The sequence below is a fragment of the Ursus arctos genome, unplaced genomic scaffold (assembly GCF_023065955.2).
Source record: "Ursus arctos isolate Adak ecotype North America unplaced genomic scaffold, UrsArc2.0 scaffold_14, whole genome shotgun sequence".
Classification (NCBI taxonomy): Eukaryota; Metazoa; Chordata; class Mammalia; order Carnivora; family Ursidae; genus Ursus; species Ursus arctos.
Genome location: NW_026622808.1, coordinates 14,577,722 through 14,598,776, shown reverse-complemented (window position 1 = coordinate 14,598,776; position 21,055 = coordinate 14,577,722). Strand labels below are relative to the sequence as shown.

At 62.3% G+C, this 21,055-nt stretch overlaps 1 protein-coding gene across 4 annotated transcripts in view; it reads left to right on the top strand.

The window, feature by feature from the left end:
• The window catches only part of PIP5K1C (phosphatidylinositol-4-phosphate 5-kinase type 1 gamma), a 52,559-nt gene that overhangs the window by 24,769 nt on the left and 6,735 nt on the right, over nt 1–21,055 (top strand). For all 4 annotated transcript variants that reach the window (XM_026481067.4, XM_026481066.4, XM_026481063.4 and 1 more), the window contains exons 3-16: nt 933–1,025; nt 2,153–2,283; nt 3,039–3,156; nt 6,260–6,412; nt 7,705–8,004; nt 8,752–8,957; nt 10,514–10,597; nt 12,199–12,247; nt 14,138–14,222; nt 15,827–15,988; nt 16,774–16,912; nt 17,001–17,033; nt 18,199–18,303; nt 20,623–20,737. In XM_026481067.4, coding sequence (XP_026336852.2) covers nt 933–1,025; nt 2,153–2,283; nt 3,039–3,156; nt 6,260–6,412; nt 7,705–8,004; nt 8,752–8,957; nt 10,514–10,597; nt 12,199–12,247; nt 14,138–14,222; nt 15,827–15,988; nt 16,774–16,912; nt 17,001–17,033; nt 18,199–18,303; nt 20,623–20,737 — 1,773 coding nt within the window. The remainder of the gene's footprint in view (nt 1–932; nt 1,026–2,152; nt 2,284–3,038; nt 3,157–6,259; nt 6,413–7,704; nt 8,005–8,751; nt 8,958–10,513; nt 10,598–12,198; nt 12,248–14,137; nt 14,223–15,826; nt 15,989–16,773; nt 16,913–17,000; nt 17,034–18,198; nt 18,304–20,622; nt 20,738–21,055) is intronic.

Genomic DNA, 21,055 nt, shown 5'->3' with positions numbered 1-21,055 from the left:
CTCCCGGCCCCGATCATCCATGTCCCCGGGATGCCACCTGCCACGTGGGATCCTTGTGGGGAGGGCTTTCCTGGAGGGTGTCCAGCACAGGGCAGTGGGGAGTCAGCGAGGGGTGCAGAGCAGGGGCGGTGCTTTCCGATTGCTGAGGAGAGCCTGCCCCCTGGTGGCCGCTGTGCGGAACACATGGCTGAGAGGCCGTGTGGGTCTGGGCTGGTATGAACATCTCAGCTGGAGGCCGGAAGGGCTGCGCCGGCTATGTGGACGGTGGCTGGTGCACAGGAGATGTTTGAATGTCAGTAACAGTCCAGCCCCGGGAGGGGCACCAGCTCCCTCTGCTGGCCAGCCTGGGCCTGGAGCCTGGGCCCCCTCCACCACGCTCCCCCGTGGAGTCCCTCCCACGCAAGTTTGTAACGCCTGCCACGGCTGTCCCCATAGAGGGCCCAGGCCAGTGGACCTCTCCCCTCAGTTCACAGTCATTCCAGCCCAGGGTTCTCAGCTGGGTGAGTCCTCCCCAGGGGACACTGTGATGTCTGGGAACATCTGTGGTTGTCGTGACGGGGTAGGCTGCACTGAGGGGTGGGGGCCTTAGGGAGTGACCCGGCCCAGTGTCAGCAGTGCCAGGGGAGACCCTGAAACTAGGGTCCTGCTCCCCACGCACGCAGGAGGGCTGTGGTTGCCGATCTTCCTGCTTTTCTCTCGGAGCCGGAAGTCCCGGTCTGGGTGTGGGCCCTTCTGGATGTGCAGAGTTGGGCCGTGTGGCCCCTGCGGGTGACAGGCCACCCGCTCTGCCCTGGAGCCCGCCCACACCAGTCCCTGCCCCACGTGCCTTGTCAGGACACTGACTCAGCCCGTCTGGTCAGGATTTCCAGAGCACTCTGGCCCAGCGGCGCCTCCTTGCTGATTTTCAATGCTTCCTGCTTCCTCTTCTCCAGGCCCCGTTGATGACTGGACAGCCGGGTCCTGGCCACGGGAAGAAATTGGGTCATCGGGGCGTGGACGCCTCTGGCGAGACCACCTACAAGAAGGTTCTCCTCTGCCCTTAGCTGGTGGGGGTGGGCTCCCCACCATCCCGGGGCCCCCACACAGGCTCGGGCATGCTCTGGGCTCGTGTCTGGCTGGAGGCAGAGGCTTTCAGGACAGGCCCTTCCATGCTAGGCCCCTGGTCCCAGCAAGGTCCTTACTGCCTGTTGCGAACGTCACAGGCATCGGGCGCCGTGCTCCACAGCTGCAGGAGTCACCGGCAACCCTGGCCAAGCCCCCAGCTCCTCCGGCCCTACTGACCTCTCTGAGGAAGAGGGAAACGCAGTTCTCCTTTCTTGCCTTGGAAAGTGGGGCTGAGCTGTTGGGAAGCCCGGGTGAAGCCAGGCCAGGCCAGGTAGGGCACGGGGAGCACTTCCTAACATACCAGTTGGCTGAGAGGTCATGGATGCACTGTGTAATTCACCTTTTCCAAGTTAGAGGGCTTCAAGCGTGTTTGCAGTATGTCCAGCTATCACCACGGTCAGTTTTAGAATATTTCTATGAGCCCAGAATGACGCCCTGTCCCCATTTGCTGTCACTCCTATCCCCTCCTTCTCAAGTGAGGGCAGGCTTCAGCCTCCGTGGCTTAGGCCATCTGACGCCTGGCAGCCCCAGGTTGGCTGGTACCACTGTCTCCATGCCCAACTATGGGTGGGGAAACTGAGGCACAGAGCAGTAGTGTCACTTGCCTAGTGTGACAATGCAAATCACCAGGGGAGTGGGTAGAAGGAACCCGGGGTTACAGAAACGAAGTTTGGATGCCACTCTAAATTTATGTTCCCCCCAAAAGAAAATCCTGACAGTAGATACACCCTTGCTGAGTCGGGACAGTTTTGAGAAGTTGGAACCTTCTAGAACCTTGACGGAAAACAGGCCTTGGGGCTGCGTGAGGTGGTACTGAGTCTCAGCCAGGCACCTCCTTGCTGTGTGGTTGTGTGAGCTCTGTGACAGCCCAGGGGCCAGCACATCTGTGACAAGTACTGGGCAGGTCCCCCAGGGCCCCGTGACGCTGACGGGTGCCAGGGTCAAGCTGCAGGCTGGACATGTGCCCTGACCTCCTGCCCTGGGGGGCTTCTCCTTTGCCTGTCACCCTGGGGGCCGAGGGTCTTGATGCAGCGGGGTTTTCCCGCAGACCACCTCCTCCACCCTGAAGGGGGCCATCCAGCTGGGCATCGGCTACACTGTGGGCAATCTGAGCTCTAAGCCAGAGCGCGACGTGCTCATGCAGGACTTCTACGTCGTGGAGAGCATCTTCTTCCCCAGGTAGGCCCAGGCCCTGTGCCACGGAGCCGCTGTTGGGGTGCCCGACAGCTTTGCTGTTCCTGAGCTCCCTTCTCTGCTGGAAATAGCATGAGCCTCTCCTGCCATCTTCTTGGCTTGGAGGTCCGACCCTGTATCAGTCATGCTGTCGGTGCTCTGCTGAGCTAGAGAGATGCAATATAACAGTGATTTTAAGAAAACAGGAAAAGAAAACGTGAAGTTTCTTTTTCTCTCTCGTGAAGAACACTGCTAGGCAATCAGGGCTATGAGGTAGCTCCCTGGTGTTGGGGTCCCGTGTTCCTTCTAGTGGCTTCACCATCCTCCTGTGCAGCTTTTCCAGCCAGTGCTGTCAGGTGGCTGCCTGGGATCCTGCCATCACATCTGCGTTCCAGCCACAGGAGGGAAGGGAGGACCTCTGAGGGCAGGACCTAGAAAGGACACGTGGTATTTCTGCTCTGCCCATAGCTCACTGGCTGAGCACAGCACGTGACCGCACCTAGCCTTGAGAGAGGCTGGTAGTGAACTTACTCTGGGCGGGAGTGGACATTGGGACACCCCCCGAGGCCGGCCATGCCCTTTGGTCCCTGGGGAGCCCCACGCCGTTTTCTGGGTTGCCCACCTAGGGGGGGCGTGGGAGCTCAGCCGCTGGGCGCTGCACTGGGCCCAGGAAGGTTGTGCCGCTGAGGGTCACAGGGAGTGGCAGAGGTGCCCACAGAGTCACCGCCCCTTACAGGCCTCTCTCCCTCCTTACTCCACAGCGAAGGCAGCAACCTCACCCCTGCCCACCACTTCCAGGACTTCAGGTTCAAGACCTACGCCCCCGTCGCCTTCCGCTACTTCCGGGAGCTCTTCGGGATCCGACCGGATGATTACTTGGTAAGAGCAGTAGTCAGTCACCTGCCGCCACGTGACAAGTTCAGGGAGACGGGTATCTGCTACCTCGCGGTTTCTGTGGGTCAGGAATTCGGGTGCAACTCAGCCGGGTTCTTTGCTCAGCATTGCAGTGGAGGGGGGGCTGGGGCCAGAGCCTCAGGGGGACCTGCCTGGGGGCCGGTCAGCCTCCAAGCCCATGTCACGGGCGGGACGCTACTCCCCGCCTGGCGGCCGGGCCCTCCATTCCTGCCCTGCAGGCCTCTTCCTCCAAGCGTGAGCAACAGGACTGTCCTGTCACCTTTGCCGCTTCACAGGTCCTGCCTCCATTCGAGGGGAGGTGGGTCGTGGGGACCAGCTCAGCACATCCCCTCCAGTTCTGGTGTGGTTTTAGTCTCTCAAATTAGAAAAATCAAAACCTAGGCCCTACCCTTTGATCTCACAACGCATGAGCGGGCTCCTGGAAGTTACAGCGCATGTGCAGACGGGGGATCGGTCTGCACTTTTGGAAGGTCTGGTCGCTGTTTGGCGACTTTGTATACGGGAAGTCTTAGCCGGGCACGAGAGCACGTCCGTAGCCGTCGGGTCTAGCCCACCCGATCCCACCACTGTCCACTGTCCCTGGGGCCTGTGGTGCTGCTGATCCTCACCCGCAGCGACTCGATTCCCTGTGTGCTGGGCGGTCCTCGGCTGCGCGCTCCCGCTGGGTTCTTGGTCCCCAGAAGCTCGTGCCCTGAGCCACGGACATGTCCTTCCCCAGGGAAACAGCTCTTGCTCGGCCAGGGGTTCGCCAGCTGTCCCGGCGCCCCTTGCCAAGGTCAAGGCCTGGTCCTCGGACCACAGCATCTGTGGCAGGCTCCACGGCTTCCCCCACTGACCTTCCCTGTGGTCTTGCAACCTTATCAGAGTGAAGACAGCCTGGTGGTTCTAGAATGGAAACAACCCCCGGGGCGACCTAGATTTTAGGTCTCACGGGTAGAGCGGAGGCCTGTGGCATTAGCCGTAGCAGTGGTAATCTGGCCTCCGTGCCCATTTGCGGGGAGTGGACACCAGCTGGCGTGTGCTGGCCCCAGAGCGGACACACAGAGATGGCCGAGGTCTTGTCTCGGCCTTGAGTGGGTGCTCATTAGATGTCCTCTGGCCTCTTGAAGACACGCCTTGCTGCCATGATGGGGTGACAAGGCCCTGTGGAACCGAGAGGCCCTCCTGAGGCAGGGCTGGGGATCTCAGACACGGCTAGGTTGTCCCCACTTGTCAGCTCTGCCGCCTCGGGGTGCCTCTGTCTTCCCGAGGGGTCCCCGGGCGCCATGGGTACCACCTTGGCTCCAGAGACTTCTCTGGCCGCTGCCGCGGGTCCTCAGGTTCAGGGGTGCATCCACTGTCACTGTTTGGGAGAGCTGGGCTGTCCTGTGTTGGCTTCTGCCCCGGACAGCACAGCAGCGAGGGAGCCGGGGGAGGGGGCACATGCAGGGCGGGGGCTGCAGTCAGTTGGCCTCGGGCCACAGGTGCCCCCCTGGGCTCGGAGGGAGAAAGGGGGCACATCTGTGGTCGTCTGCCCGTGACCCCACCCCGTCCGTTGGTCACCTGGCTGGGTGGTCCACACATGTCACCACTTCACCCTCGGCAACCAGGGCCCCGTGAGGCCTGACCCCATACCTTGACTAGGTCACTCCCTGGGGGCAGCTGCTGTTAGCCGTGTGGTTCTGGAACCTTCTCTGCTCACAGACTTCTTTTGTACAAAGCCACACACTCCCCTTTCACCGCTCGTTTCTCTCAGCACTTTCCCCTCTCCTGCCAGCTGGGGTCGGCTGTAGTGCCTTTGGGGTAGCCGTGGGCTCCGGGGCCTGTGGACACCAGCCCCCACAGGGTCCCTGCACGCCCTTCGCTGCTTCCTTCTAGGAGCGGGTGGGGGGTGAGGAGGAAGAGCAGGGGCAGCCTGGGCGTGGGCCTCTGTGTTTCTGTAGGTATTGGTGCCTCGTGGCTGTGGGTGGGCAGCACTCGTGGCAGCCACGGGAGAGGGCGCGTCCCTGCTTCTCACCTGTGTCCGCTCCCCTCCCCCCACCATCTGCTGGCCCCCGTGTTACACTTCAGCAACCCACAGGGTCATTCCGCAGATGTTTGCTGGGCAGCTGCCGTGTGGTGGGCTGGTGCCCTTGGCCCAGCGGGGAACGTGCCATGGCCTCATCCATGCTGTATACCAGTGGTACTCAGTCAGGATTCTGGGGGGGCGCCAGGGACAGAAACCAACGCAAACAAACAGCTTTCATCCTGAAAAGCACTTCATTGGCTCACTAGCTGAAAAGGCCCAGGAGAGCAGCCTGCAGGGCCCAGCTCTCCCCTCCTTCGCCTGGCCTTTAGGCACTGACTGTAGGCTGGGCACTGTCCGAGGTGCTGGGGACCCTCCATGAACAAAACCCTCCAGATAAATCCCTGCGTCCACAGAATGTCCTGCACATTACTGGGGAGGGCATGTGGGGCAGATGGCAGCAAGCACGGAGGGGAAGCAGATGTCAGTGGGAAGAGAGGCGGGGGTGCCAGGTGCAGGGTGGGGGCTGCTCCCCAGAGACACAGGCTCCCCCTCTCTCTGCTGTTCTGGTGCACAGCCCCTGGACCAGAGGTCACCTTGTGGTCCAGCGTGGTGACTAGGGTTCCAGCCCTCACATCGACATTCCAGGTGGAAATAGATGGGATGGAGGGGAGGGCACAGAGTCAGGGGGCACCAGCTTTTGTCACCCATTCAGGGAGCCTTCCCTGAAGTCCCTCAGCAGCTTCTCCAGACAGCTCGTGAGCCGGGTTGACCGTTGTGGCCTCACCTAGCTGTGGGGGAGGTTGGCAAGTGAGCGGTGGCCGGATGTGTCAGCACCCCAACACAGTTGGGAGTCTGTTACTAACTGGAGAGGGACCGGGCCCCAGGAGATGAGCACCCAGGCTGGCGGCTAGCCCAGGGTTCAAATCTGTGCTGTGTGGCCTCGGGCACGTCAGTCTCCCTCTCTGAGCTTACTTCTTCACCTGTAAAAGGACGCTGACAGTGACCTGTTCCAGAGTTGTCCACTAGCCGCTGGGCCCGTGGGGTGTCAGCGACCCACCTGCCCACTCACTGCCCCCCCAGTACTCGCTGTGCAACGAGCCGCTGATCGAGCTGTCCAACCCCGGCGCCAGCGGCTCACTGTTCTACGTCACCAGCGACGATGAGTTCATCATCAAGACGGTGATGCACAAGGAGGCCGAGTTCCTGCAGAAGCTGCTGCCCGGCTACTACATGGTGAGGGGCCCTTCCCTGCGGCACCCGCAGTCCTCCCCGCCCCCAGCTCCTTTCCCTTCCCGGGCTCGGGCACACGGAGCCCAGGAGTCCCCAGGGCACCACCCCGCCTCTTGGGCAGGCCCCGGACAGCCTTGCTGGGTCACTGAGCCTCACCCTTGGGGTCCCTTCACAAGGTCCCCCCGCCACACGGCAGGCAGGAATGGCCATCCGGGCCCTCGTGGCCTTCCCCGGGCCGGGTGGGGCATGGGGGGCTGAGCACCCGTTCCACCCTCACTCCGCATCCCCTGCCCCCACCGACACCCCTGAGTCACGGATCCCAGAAATCGTGTCTCGTGGGGCTGGTGACTCAGGCATGGGGGAGGGGGGAGGGCCACCAGCTGGCGTGTCACAAAGGACCAACTGCTGGGTGCTTCCCATTCCCCGTGTGACTCACAACCTGAAAGGGCACGATAGACCTCTGGGCGGAGGTGGACGTGGGAGCCTCAGACTTCCATCCCCCAGATGGCCAGGGTCCTGCGGCTGGCATGGACGGGGGTGGGCTCCACCCGAGTGCCCACCTGCCCTGCGGAGCCCAGCCTGGCACCTGGCGGAGGTGGGGCTGGGCCTTTCTGGGCAGCTCTGCATGGACCGTGACCCATCTGCTCTTGGGGCATCTCATCTGTAGCGCATGATGCTTGGGGCGGCCCTGGCTCCCCTAGGTCGGGGGTCAGCAGGCTCTCTGTAAAGAGCCACAGAGCCTCTCCCTGCCCAGCTCAGCCCCGCCGTTGCAGCAGGAAGGCCCCCGTGGGCCTCAAGGGAGTGGGCAGGCCTGGCCCAGCGCCAGTGAGCTTTCACTTAATGCTGAAACGTGAACCTCACGGAATCCTCACCTGTCACAAGATGTAGTTTTCTGTTTTTTCCCCCGCAACGTTTTCATAACTTAGAGCCGTTCTTAGCTTGTGGCTGGGCGTGTGAGGACGAGAGGGTGGCTGGACTTGGCCTTCCGGCCAGAGTTTGCCAATCCTTGCCCTGGATGGTGCCAGGAGGCCGGGCTCCCATGTCACCCTGGGGCGGGCAAGTGAGACACCGGGTCTGGCCCTGACACCTCCGTCGTAGGCCCTCCTGGAGCATCCCGTGTTGAGGCTGGGGAGACAGATCCTGGCTCACGTCAGAATGCTGGGAGGGCAGAGTGAGGGGCCGGCCCGGGAGGGAGGTGGTCAGGGAGGGCTTCCCGAGGGCGGCTCCCGGGCAGAGCGAGGTGGCGGCCGTGGCGGCCGCGCTCCTCCAACCCTGTCCCCTTCCCCGCCCCCCAGAACCTCAACCAGAACCCGAGGACGCTGCTGCCCAAGTTCTACGGGCTGTACTGCGTGCAGTCGGGCGGCAAGAACATCCGTGTGGTGGTCATGAACAACGTCCTGCCGCGTGTCGTCAAGATGCACCTCAAGTTCGACCTCAAGGGCTCCACGTACAAGCGGCGGGCCAGCAAGAAGGAGAAGGAGAAGAGCATCCCCACCTACAAGGACCTGGACTTCATCCAGGACATGCCCGAGGGGCTCCTACTCGATGCAGACACCTTCTCCGCGCTCGTCAAGACGCTGCAGCGGGACTGCCTGGTGAGGCCGTGGTGCCCATGTGACCCCCGTGCACGGGAGAGTCCGTGGCCGAGCACGGCGGGCTCAGGGGCCCTCGTCTCTCAGAGCCTCCATTGTCCCCCCTGTAACACGCGGACGCTGGAGGAACCGAGCGCTGCATGAGTCCCAGGTCCACGGCCCACCTTGTAGGCGTGTCCTCGCCGTCTCCTCCACCCGTGCAGCCCGGGGTGTCGTGCCTGCCCCTCTAGAGATGAGGGGCGTCCCTGCTGGAGGCCCCCAGCCCAGCAGGTGTGGGGCTGGGCCTTCCAGAGCCCTCTGCTCCATGCTCTGGCCTCTCAGCCCACCACCCCTGGCTCCTTGGCCTCTTCGAAAACTGCCTGACCTCCCTAGACGGGCCCCCAGACCTCTCAGGACCTGCTTGCCTGAGCCCAGGAGTCAGAGACCTCGGGGCCAGGAGGGGTCCCGGGCCCCTCCACTGTTGCCAGGCAGGAGGGAGCTCTGTCGGGAGGAAGGAAATGCCCTGTCCGGGCTCCGAGAGGCGGACTGGCCTCCGGTTAGATGCCGCCCCCCAGGTGCTGTTTGCCCAGCGCCTGGCCTGGGCCCCCGGCCCCTTGGTCTCCTCCCCACGTTGTGAAATGGGGGTTAGGACAGGCCCCCGTGTGTCTGTGGGGACTGAGTGTGCACAGACCAGACGCAGCTCGGGGGCCGCACAGGGCCGGGGTGGGGCAGGAGGACGGAGAGCGTGACCTCTTGACCCCACCCCGGCAGGTGCTGGAGAGCTTCAAGATCATGGACTACAGCCTGCTGCTGGGCGTGCACAACATCGACCAGCAGGAGCGCGAGCGGCAGGCCGAGGGTGCCCAGAGCACCGCGGACGAAAAGCGGCCACTCGGCCAGAAGGCGCTCTACTCCACGGCCATGGAGTCCATCCAGGGCGGGGCGGCGCGCGGGGAGGCCATCGAGTCGGACGACACGTAGGTGGCGCAGGGCCGGCGGGGCTTCCGGCTCGTCCGCCCGCACCCCGTGCCAGGTGTGAGGCGGGTGGGGGTGGGGGGTTGGCCGGGAGGGCAAGAGAAGGTCGGCAGCCGGTTCCTGGTTTGCATAGGAGCAGTGGTGCCTGCCCGCCTGCACGAGGGTCACGCGGGTGGACACACAGACACCCGGCTGTGTGATGACCGGGGCATTCCAGATTAATCTGCCAGCAGGTTGAGGCCGTTGCCATCCGTGTGGGGAACACAGGTGCCCCCTCCACATCCCGGAGCCCTGAACGGGTTCGGGGACCACCATCCACCGCAAAGCCGGGAAGGTGTTGACGAAGGTGGTGGCGCTGGGGACGAGGGTGCCAGGCCCACAGCCCCCGGGAGAACAGGCCGCTGTGATGGAGGATGAGGCCCGAGGCTCAGAGACTCAGTGGGCTGACCGGTCCTGCCATGGGGGCTCGAGGTTGGGTGGGGAGACAGACTCATGGGGTGCCCCCTCCCCGCTCCCAGCACTGCGGACACTGGTCCAGGTCGTCCTCTGTGGGGGTGTCCTGGGCCCTGAGGGGCTGAGTGGCATCCCTGGCCCCCACCTCCTTGATGCTGGGAACACCCCCAGTCGTGAGGACCACAGACGGCCCCGGATATCATTTAGCGTTCGTGGAAGTAGTTCGGGGGGGAACTGCCGCTGTGGGTGGCTGTCGAGATTGACTTCTTGTCACCACACACTGACCTGCTGGGGACCAGTCTGGGGGGCCAGGAGGAGGAGGAGGCGTGACTCCCATCATCTGGGGAAACGGGGGTTCGGAGGTAGAAGCAGCTGTCCAGGGTGCACAGCCAGCTGGTGGGGCCGAGAGGCTTGCCCCTGGCCTGGTGTTCACACGAGGCCAGCGGCTGCGGGGGCCAGGGCAGGAGCAGAGCCCCAGGCCCCCACAGGGCGGGCAGGGAGCTGCGAAGGCCTGGCGCAGCTGGCCCGACCTCCCACCGTCTTGGTGTTTGTAGGGTCTGCGCGGGGCCTGGCAGGGGATGGCGGGGTGCGCAGGTGAGCTCAGCAGTGCGTGGAGTGCCGTGAGCAGAGCCTGCGGGGCCTGGGCCTGGCGGGTCTGGGGTCGTTGGTGACCTGAGGACAGTCGCTGCCTTGTGTGACCTCACTAACCATGCTGGGCCAGGCACGTGTGGGCCTGGTGGGCCTGGGGCTGAGTGAAGCCACTAACTCCCCGGGCGGCACCCACAAGCCCTGGTGGCCCCGCCCAGGCTGAGCGTGTGCATGGGCGTGCATGGGTGTGTGTGCGCGTGCACTCAGGCCTGTGGGTGCCGGGCCCTTCGGCAGCCTCCAGCCTCCAGCTTCGAGTGGAGTGTGGAGTGTCGGAGAGGAGTGGAGAGTGGCCCAGTCCCAGCTGCACTGCCTCCTGCAGGGAGCATGTGGGCCCTGGCTCCTCCGGGGCTCCCCAGCGGAGGGCTCCTGGCAGGGCCAGTCCCTGGTGCCCCCGCCCCCTGGCCGGTGTGGCACAGCTCCGTGGGGTGCTGAAGGCGCTCTCCCCCTCTCTCCCCAGGATGGGCGGGATTCCCGCTGTGAACGGCCGAGGGGAGCGTCTCTTGCTACATATTGGCATCATTGACATTCTGCAGTCCTACAGGTGGGAGCCCGCCCCACCTCCCCCCTGCCCTGCCTTTCCCCTCATCTCCCCGTGCCTGCCTCCCCCCTCCCCCACCTCCCCTCTGTCCTGCCTCCCCCCATCTTCCCCTGCATGCCCCCCCACCGCCTCCCTCCCCCGTCTCCCCACTATCCACTTCCCCTCCCCTGCCTCCCCCCATCTCCCCCTGCCTGCCTCCCCCTTCCCCAGATGCACTGGCTTCCTCACAGAAGCAGTGTGCCTTCTACTTTCAAGACTTCCTTAGTCATACCCCGCCCTGTCCCCCCCCCCCCCCACGGAAGGCTCCCAACTGGCTGCCCTGGCCCTAAAGGGAGGCGTTTGGTCCCCAACCAGGTGACGCCACCTTCAGGACTTGTGCTAGGAATGTGATGAGAGCTTCCTTCAGATAGAGGTTGAGGCTGGCATGGGGCCTGGGCGATGGCTGGGGTGTTGCCAGCTCATCTTCCATCCAGCTGCTGTGGGTGTGGGTGTCTGTTAAGCACCTACTGTGTGCCGAGCGCTGGGCTAAACGGAGCCACGAGGCGCGGCATCCCCGGACCGCTCCTACGATGGGCAAGAATATATGCTCGTGGCTGGAGCCTCATGTTGTGTGGTCTCGAGCGTGGCAGAGCCCAAGGAGCACACACGCAAGCCTTACCTGCTGCTTGGAGCTGGGGTGTCGGCAACCCCGTTACCCGTGCTCGTCCTCGATGAGGTTTCGGCAGTGAGCGTGGTTTAACCATCAGTGTTTCATCCCGAGAGTAGGAGGTGTTCCTTATGCACAATCCAGACATGACAGGGTGTCGTGGGCGTGGCGGTCCCCACTTCCTGTCCACCCCCTTAGGAAGCCCACTGGGCACTGGGTGATGTCTTCCTCGCGTGTCTTTCTTTCCTAAATACAGAACGTGGTTCCTGCCCATCAAGCGCTAATGTCCGCAGCCTGTTTTCCTCCCTGAGGGCAGATCTCTGCTACAGGGGTGTCCCCTCTTGATTTAGAGCGAGGTTAAGAAGCTTTTGAAGTAGCAAACCTGGGTGTCTGCAGAGGCTCTGAGTGGAGGCAAGGAGGGTGGGCCAGCATGTGTAAGGCAGCCACAAGCTCATCTGGGGCTGGGGGTGTCATAAGGGGGTGTGTGCTGAGGAGAGGGTCCTCCCCCGCTGCAGACTAGGAGGTGTCCAGGAAGTCTGCCTGGAGGAGGCACCATTGTCCCAGCCCAGGTGTGCAGGGGCCTAGTTAAAGCCACAGTGCCGGGCCGTAATTCCAGCTTAGAGGACCAGGGCTCAGCCGAGGCCATGAGGACAGGGGAAGGATGAACTCTGGGAGGCGCTTGCCATCAGTCCCCCACAGGGGGTCAAGCACCGTGGCCTCTTCACTTCCTCTCCAAGAGTAGCAGTGGTAGGAGCTGCCAGCAGGCCCAGAGGGGGACAAAGGGACAGGAAGAGGAAGGTGGCCTCTGGCTGCAGCAGGCAGCCTCAGTTCCTCTAGACTGGGGCTCCCCTACCCCCTCGGTGCCAGGAGCACCTGCAGTCATGGTGGCCCGGTGTCCTCCGGAGAAGCCCTGGGCCCGAAAGCTTGGCAGGGGTTCAGGTGTTTCTTCTCCCTGTAGGTTCATCAAGAAACTGGAACATACCTGGAAGGCTCTCGTCCACGACGGGGTGAGCGTCGAGCATCGTCCATCCATTCGTTAGTCCACAAACGTGACGATCTCTGGGGCCGTGACAGCAGACGTGTTTCCTCCTTTCTGGAGCCACCGTCCGCTGGGAACGGGCGGCCCTGGGAGCCAGCAGTCACAGGCCACGGGCTCACGGTCCAGATGGGAAAGCACAGGCAGCTGGCTGCAGGCTCTCCAGTGAGGGGGTCTGATCGCCCCTGGTGAGGGGCACAGAAAGGCTTCTTGGAGGAGAGGACCCTCGAGCTGAGTTGGAAGGGTTCCCAAAGACAGCCTGACCGGGAATGTCAGGGGCCAGCTAGGCAAGGAACGTTCTGGAAATGGGCTGCGATATGGAGGGGGTCATATGGGCGCGACTGTGCAGCGCTGACCCGTTGCCACGAGGCGGGTGGCCTGCTTCAGAATGTCTCCACTGCTTGAGGACAGCCTGGAATGCGCTTTTTCCTGTCAGTGCTGCCACTGTGTGAACACTGGCGGTGGATTATTTCCAAATATAAAAGACCGTGAGGACCAGCTGTTAGGGAGCAAACAGAGCCCACGTGGGGGCCCCAGGCAGCCCTGGTCCAGCCGTGCCTCGGATGCACGCCTCTCCTCCCATGGCCCCCCTTCAAACCAATTCTTACTAAAGTGCTAAGGGCTGTCTGTGTTCACGTAGTCTGTGTTCACGACACCCCTCAAAGAGTGCTTAGAGGGTCCAGATGGAAGCTTCCCAGAAAGTGCACCGAGAAGGTCCAGGGGGCAGCCAGTCAGCAGGAAGCCGTTTCGTGGTGTTAGGAATCCGTGGCAGACAGGACAGTTGCCAAGTCCTGGGGAGGCTACTTGCGATCTCTGAAAGTAAGCTTTGGCTCAGCTCCTGGGGGCCCAGATGTTGATCAAAGTAACCATACCAGGTGGGAGCAGTCTGGGGCAGGTCGGCTGGCCCATGCAGCAGAGGCCCAGGTTCTTCTGGGTGTGGCCCTCAGCCCCCAGCCCAGGTGGCTGGTCCCCCACGGCACTCCAGGAAAGGAGAGGGCAGAAACTGTCCCCGCCTTGGCACCCACACCCTTGGCCAGAATGTGGTCCTGCGGTCATGCCTCGTTGCAGTGAGGACGGAAACGTAGTTTGCATTCTGGAAGCTGTGTGTCCCTACGGTTCTGTTACATTATAGCGGGCGGAGGACCCGGGCCATGTCTGGGGACGTCTGTGGTCGTCACCCCTGGGGGAGCTCCTGGCATCGAGGGGTTGGGGGCAGGGATGCGGCTCAGCCTCCCAGTGCCCGGGATGGTGTTCACCGTGCCGAGGGGACACTGTGCCATAGAAGGCAAGGTCTCTGGGCAATAGCAAGGAGTCCCCGCCTTTAGGGGCCCAACATTGCCGGAGCACAGACTGTGTGCTGGGCCCCCTCCCGTACGGACAGCAGGTGTCACCGTGTCCAGCTGCCCTATCGCGCCGGTGAGGAAGCAGCTCTGAGAGAGGCCGTGCGTTGCCCAGGGTCACCGTCCGGTGAGCAGTGCCACAGTCAGGTCTGCCTGGCACTGAGCAACACCAGCTGCCACTTGTCCCCAGAGCAGGGGTGGCTGGGTGCCACCAGACATTGCTTAGAATACGGGTGTTCGGCCGTCCTCCGGCGAGCCCTGCTTTAGAGAACTATTTTGATATTTATTCGTTTACTTCTTTCACTTGCTGTTTTATTCACATGGCTCAAAAGATTAAAAACACAGGTGGGTTTATAATGAAGAAATGTCCCTCCCAGGCCCCTCCCTGCCACCATTACCTGCTAGCCCCATGCCGCGGACCCATCTCTGTGCCCCGCCCTCCGTGTCTCCGGACACGGGGAACACTGGCGGCGCGGCGGCACTCAGCCCTTCTTGCCCGCGGGCCCTGCTTCTCTTGCCAGGACACCGTCTCTGTCCACCGGCCCAGCTTCTATGCGGAGCGCTTCTTCAAGTTCATGAGCAACACGGTCTTCCGGAAGAATTCCTGTGAGCTTCCCAGGCCCTTTGGGCAGGAGGGCCCCAGGGTGCGGAGCGGGGAGGCGGGGTGGCCGTCTTTGGGCCTCAGTCAAGGACTTGGTCCAGAGAACAGGGTAGTCAGGACGCCACCATCCTGGGGCCCGGCACGGGGCCTCGGGCCTGCTGTCTGAGCTTGAGTTCTGGCCCCATTGCGTCCTGCCCGTGTGACCTCAAGCAGGGGAAGCCCTGCTCCATGCCCGAGTTACCCCGTCTGTACAGAGCTGTGAGGGCAAGATGTGTTTCCACACACAACAGGTGTGTTCGGCCCTGCACCGGTCCTCGGGGGCCACCCGCAGCCTCGTGTCCTCACCAAGGAAACACAGCCTTGGCGGGCCCGGAGGCAGCCGCTCATCAGCCAGACCGGGCATTGTCAGGGAGGGCACAGGACAAGCAGAGGCGGGTGCTCTGTGCCCCGTGGGTGGCCTCGGGAGGTCCCGTCTGTGCTGGGCCTCGAGTCCCAGATCCTGGTGCACAGCCCGGGCCCGGGATCCCACATGCTGCCTGGAAGGGTCTTTCTGTCCACATGTCTGCCATCTGCTCCCTACTCCCTGTGCGCCCAGAAGGCAGCATGCTTGTCAGCCTTGGTCACTCTGTGTCCCCAGCGTCCAGCCCGGGGCCCAGCACGCATCCGTGGGGACGGCCTCAGTGTGCACCTTCCTCTCCAGGCTTTACACTGCAGGAGGTGGGTCCACAGGGGCAGCAAGGGCAGCCCGATGCCCGTTGTGGGACCTGCTCTCCCAGCCTGGGCCAGGCCTCTGTGGGTGGTGACCCAGCCCCGGTCACCTGGAGCCGGCTCACAGAGCCAACACGACTCCACATTCCCTGACATCGAGCCAGTAGCTTGAAATCGATGGCAGTGGGATTATTGGCATCGTGGAAATGGGCAAACGCCACAATTCTGGCCTTTGTCTCCTGAGAGCGGGTTGTCCGTCTTCATCAGTGTACCGCTTCTTAGAGCCCTTCCCTCGGCGTCATTCTCACTGTGGTCCCGAGGGGATGCCAGCCTCCAGGGACACCAGGCGAAATGAGTGCCTACCGTATGCTGGGCGTTGTGCTGGCCATCCTGGGAGCGGAGCTTACAGGAAGAGGAGGGAGAACACGGTGACAGTCACCAACGGGCTAGGCTGGGTGCAGACGGCGTCACGGGGTCACCCCCCTCGTCTGACCCTGTTGCTGCAGACGAGGATGCTGGGGCTCAGAGGGGCTGAGCCACATTGCCTGGATTGGAGCCAGGCCCTTGGTGCTGAGCCCTGCATGGCCCAAGGCCTCCGTTGTCTGAAAGTAGAGGCCTCAGCCAGGGTGGGTTGCAACAAAGGGGGCTCCTGGGACCTCCTGAGGCAGAGCTGGGTAGAAAGCAGTACAGGGTTTTCTCCACAAAGAATATTGCTTCTTGCCCAGGCTTGAGGGCTGGGCTGGGAGGCTGGGCAGCAGGGGCCATGTGTGCGGGTGGCAGGCCTCAAGGGGGGCCAACCAGGCTTTCGTGCAGACTAGGGATGGGGGCTGGTGGGGCCCTGCCTCAGTCCTGCCACCGGGCTCCCACGCTGCCCCAAGTGCCAGTCCACCTCTCTCCACAGCCCTGAAATCCTCACCGTCCAAGAAGGGCCGTGGTGCCTTGCTGGCCGTCAAGCCCCTGGGGCCCACAGCTGCCTTCTCGGCCAGCCAGATCCCCAGCGAGCGGGAGGACACACAGTACGACCTCCGGGGGGCCCGCAGCTACCCCACGCTGGAGGACGAAGGTGACTGGGCAGGCTGGGGAGCAGGTGCTTTGGTGACGGGAGAGAGAAGGGGGCTGCTGGGGAAAGAAAGGCGATGTCCCTGGGGGGCTGAGAGGGGAGGGAATACAGGGAGCAACCCAGTGTGAGGAAGGGTTTCCTGAAGCTGTCAATCTGGATGGGAGGGGCCTGGGTCATAGTCACCCCCTCATCCCAGCCCAAGGTCTGCAGCCCTCCGGGAAGTGGGGAGGGGGAGCAGCTGGGACTGCCAGAGGGAGAGCTGAACAGAGGAGGGGCCACCTGAAGAGGTGACTCACCCCATCACCAGGTGTCCAGAGACCTAGAGGGACGAAGCACTCAATGGGGTTGGGCATGATACTTTGGAAAGTCCTTCCCAGTTCCCAGAGTTAAAAAGTCAAAGATTCCAGGCAGAGACAGGCTGGGGGGAATAGTATCAAGGAAGGGAGAAACTGCCCATGCAAAGGCCCTGGGGTAGCACAGGGCCTGGTAGGCTAGAGGGACAGTGGGAGGCCTGTGTGGTTGGAGCCAAGTGGGGGGGGGGGCAGGCGGGTGGGCAGGGCCTGTGGGCCTGAGGAGGGTTTAGGTTATAGGTTGAGAGTAGTGGGCTGTTGGGAGCTTTTGTGCCAGTTCGAGTGTATTTACCCTCTTAAAGCCCAGGAGCAGAGTGGAGTGTTGGGTGGCAGGTGGGGCGGGGCACGGGTTGCTGAGGGTGAGCCAAGCTGCAGGGGGAGCCCGAGGCCTGGAAGGGCTGCAAAGGAACGGCAGCGCCCTTAGCCTCCTCCCCGCAGGCCGGCCCGACCTCCTGCCCTGCACGCCGCCGTCCTTTGAGGAGGCCACCACCGCCTCCATCGCCACAACCCTGTCCTCCACGTCGCTCTCCATCCCGGAGCGATCTCCCTCGGAGACATCGGAGCAGCCGCGGTACCGGTGAGGGGCCTGGGGTGTGTCTGTCCGCGTGGCGGGGGCGGGGCGGGCGCCTCCCCCACCTGATCCACCCGCTTGCGTCTCTCTGCAGGCGGCGCACGCAATCTTCGGGACAGGATGGCCGGTGAGCTTACCCCCTACCGCCCCGCAAGGCCCCTCCCCCTCCCCCCTTGTGCCCCCTGCGTTTTCCCACTCAGAGCCCCGCCTCTCTGACCACTTTGCTGGGCACAGATTTAAGTTAGACTCTAGAACTGGCAGAATCTTGACTTACTCTGGAGTCCTCTACACACACACACACACACACACACACACACACACCCCGAGGAGGGGGACCAGAAGACCCCTCCCCTGAACCTGCTTGTTGATCTGTTTTTCTTTCTATTAAATAGTTTTATTCTAAGAGGTACAGAAGAGAATAGAGTGAAAACCTCCTCCTGTCCGATGCCCCTTCCCCTCCCTGGGAGCAACCCCTGGACGGGCTTTTTGTCGCGTTCTATAAATATTTTATGAATATACGAGAAAACAAGCCTGCGGGCCTGTTTCTGCCTGTTGTCTTGCCACCAGCATAGCTCGGTGCCCCTTGCTTTGCACACTTGGCAGATAAGAGGTCACCTGTGAGCATGGAGCTCCTGGGGCTGTCTTCTGTCTGACAGAACGTAGCCTGTCCTCAGGGGCACTTCAGTTGTTGCCAACAGACCACAGTGAATACACCTCGTTTCCTTTAGCGTTGGGGCAATTATTCCTGCCATTTGAAGGGAAAAAAAAAAGAGTTACACCATAAAGCACGTTTGGCAGAATGCACTTCCCTCTGTCCTGCTGCCTGCTCGCACCTCAGCGACCTTTCTGCTCTCTGGTGCTGCCATCCGGAGAAAGCTGCCGGAACTGACCCATCTACGTCCGGGGCCTGGACCTTGAAACCCCTGGAACCGCCCCCCCCCCAGTCCAGGCCCTAGGCCAGTGCCCAGCTACCCCCAGGAGGGTGGGCAGGATCCAGGCCACCATTCACACATCGTGCCCCTGCTGGTACCTGAGTCACATGATGGCCCCAGGTGGACAACCAGTCCCTGCCCCCTGCAGACCCCAAGTGGGCATGACAGCCAGAGGGACAGGGAGGGGGGTGTGAGCTGGACCAGCTCAGGGCACTGGTCAGATGGCACCCAGAGAGAGCACCCCATGGAGGCCCCCATCAGGGCTGGAGATCCACGTTGGCCTGGCGCTTGGCTGGCGCCCCTGGGGGGCAGAGTTAGGGTGAGGAGAGAGAGTGAGGTGCAGCTTCCCACTGCCTCCAGGCCCCAGGAGGAGACACACGCGGAGGAGGACCTGCAGCAGATCACGGTGCAGGTGGAGCCCGCGTGCAGCGTGGAGATCGTGGTCCCCAAGGAGGAGGATGCAGGGTGAGTGTCCCATTGCTGGACTCATGCACACGGCGTCTGCTCTGCTCCCATTGGCTGAGCTTGGCCACGTGGCCAGCTGGCAGCAAGGCAGGCTGGGGAATGTAATCCACTTTCTGGGCAGGGAGGGGGAATGGGGCCTCCCACTGGAAATGGGGGGTTGCGGCCTCCCACTGGAAATGGGGGGTTGCGGCCTCCCACTGGAAATGGGGGGTTGCGGCCTCCCACTGGAAATGGGAGGTTGCGGCCTCCCACTGGAAATGGGGGGATGCAGGGCGTGGGAACCAGGCAGTCTGCTCAGGGGCCCCTGGGGGGATGGAACGGCTGCCTCATCTGGGGCCTCAGACCTCCAGGCAAGCTGCAAGTGATGCATCAATCCCGGAGTACTCACCCACTGTGGTCCTGAGCCCCGGGCTTGCGGGAGGGGGCTTTTCGGTTTTCCAGGGAGCAACCTCTGGACCCAATCCCCTTTCCCGGCTGTGTCTGGTTCCTATGTTGTTCACTTCCATTCTTCCTTAATGCCTTCCTTCCAACTTCTGGTTTGGCTCCGTGCACGGTCCTTCCTCTCTAGCAGAGGTTGAGCATTCGGGCTCCTTTTTTCTGTAATAAGACGGCGCTTGTGGCTGCTGTCCTGGGTGCTCCGCTCCTGCCATGTTCCTGCCATGTTCCATGGGTTCAATATGAGGCCGGTCTTTTACACCGGCTCTTTGATATAGGGCTGTGCCTTTAGCCACCGGGGGTGACCCTGCCCCCAGGGGACGCGGGGCAGTGTCCCGACACCTGCACTTGTCACACTGGGGGCTCCCAGCACCGAGGGGGTGGGGCCAGGGACGCCGCTCATGGCCCCCACCAGCGCCCAGGACCCCCGCAGAGAATATCTAGTCCCACCGGCCATGGTGCCAAGGGGGAGAGACCCTGCTCTCAGGTTTATTTACAAGCATCTCTCAGCTTTCCAGGACTTGAAGACCTGTTTACGTGTTTAGTACTTATGTCTGTTTTTATTCAGTTGTAAGTTGAAGAAAGTGGCCTTAAAAAATCAATGTATATTTTTAAAACAGTTGAAAGCCTTCGCGGTCAAATACAAAATTCATTTTTTTAAAGATTTTATTTATTTGAGAGAGAGAGAAAACAAGCTGGGGGGGAGGGGCAGAGGGGGAAGCCGACTCTTGCTGAGCAGGGAGCCGGACGTGGGGCTCGGTCCCAGGACCCTGGGATCATGACCCGAGCCGAAGGCAGACACTTCACTGACTGAGCCACCCAGGCGCCCCACAATTCGTTTTCTAACGTCCGTGGGCGTGCGGGAGAAACCTGTGGTCTGCCGAGGGATGGAACGTTCGGGGCTGGCTGTGTCCAATGTATCGATCAGGAGCGTGCACTTCTGCACGTCCTCGTTGGGCCCCTTGAGTCTGTTTGGGCCTGTGTTTGCATTGTCATCAAATTTTTCTTGCTTTTCTTGTGATTTCTGCTTTACGTGCTTTTAAATTTTCTCTTCTATCTCAAGACACCTTGCTTAGCGGTCACACACACTCCCAGCCTGCACTTGGCCACCGAGAGTTATGTCACGGACACGCAGACGCACGTGCACACACATGTGCACACACACCTACACACACCGCGGTGTCTGCCACCAGCCGCTTTTCCGCTATTAGCTGAACTTGTGCAGTGTGACACATCTTTCAGTCTTTGCCCCCCAAACAGCCCCCCTCCCACGCGGCTGGAGAGCCAGCTCTTTGTGGTTACGGGTGCCCCCCCATCTCGGAGCTGGGCATTTTGCTCATGAGATGGAAATTGTACCCCAACCACCAGGCCACCAGCTGAGGCCTAGGCCTGGCCTCCCCTTCCACCTGGAGCCTGTTTCCCATCTGTAACTTGGGACAGCAGCAGCCCCTGCCTCAGGGGAGAGTCGCTGGGTGAATTCATGCCAGGCTCTTGTAAGGGTCTCACGCATATTAAGTGCTCAGAGAAGGTTCTGACCCCAATGTGGGGGTGGGTGCCAGGTGTCCCTGCTTTACAGATGAGGATGCTGAGGCTTAGCGATGAGAACGGACCTTCAGGGTCGCCCCGGGGGTGAATGGTGAGGCCAGCACCTGCCCACCGGTGTGTGAGTGGAGCAACGGCGGGGAGAGGCTCACCTGTTAGCAGGTGGGCAAATCCCCTGCCCCGGAGAGGTATTTGGGGGTGGGGGTTTGTTTTATTTGGCTTGCTGAGTCTTTTGTCTCTGTGATGACCTCCTGATGAGAGGGGAGGAGGCAAGCTGGGACTGCGGCCGCTGGGTGCTGTCCAGAGCCCCACTCCAGGACTCCTGTGTTCACCTGTCCCCAGGGTGGAGGCTTCCCCAGCTGCTGCCGCTGCCGAAGCAGAAACCACCAGCCAGGCCTCGGAGCCCGCCAGCCAGGCCTCGGATGAGGAGGACGCCCCCGCCACGGACATCTACTTTGTAAGTCCCCCACAGCTCCTTCCGTCGCCTGGCCCTCGATCAGACACACTCGTGCACACACAGTCACGCACACTCACAAGGCACTCTTGTGGACACAGTGCGCTCACTGGTCAACATTCGCATCCACACACTCTTGCACACCCATTGTGCCCTCACATGCATTTACACTCATAGACTCACATGGCGCCATCCAGGCCAGGCCACTCCAAGGCCGGGGAACTGCCCTGTCCCTTCTCCCCAGGCCCCGTGACCACTGCCAGGCCACCACATCTCCCTAGGAAACATCTGGAGTCTTCAAGCTCTGAGCCCCACCAGGCC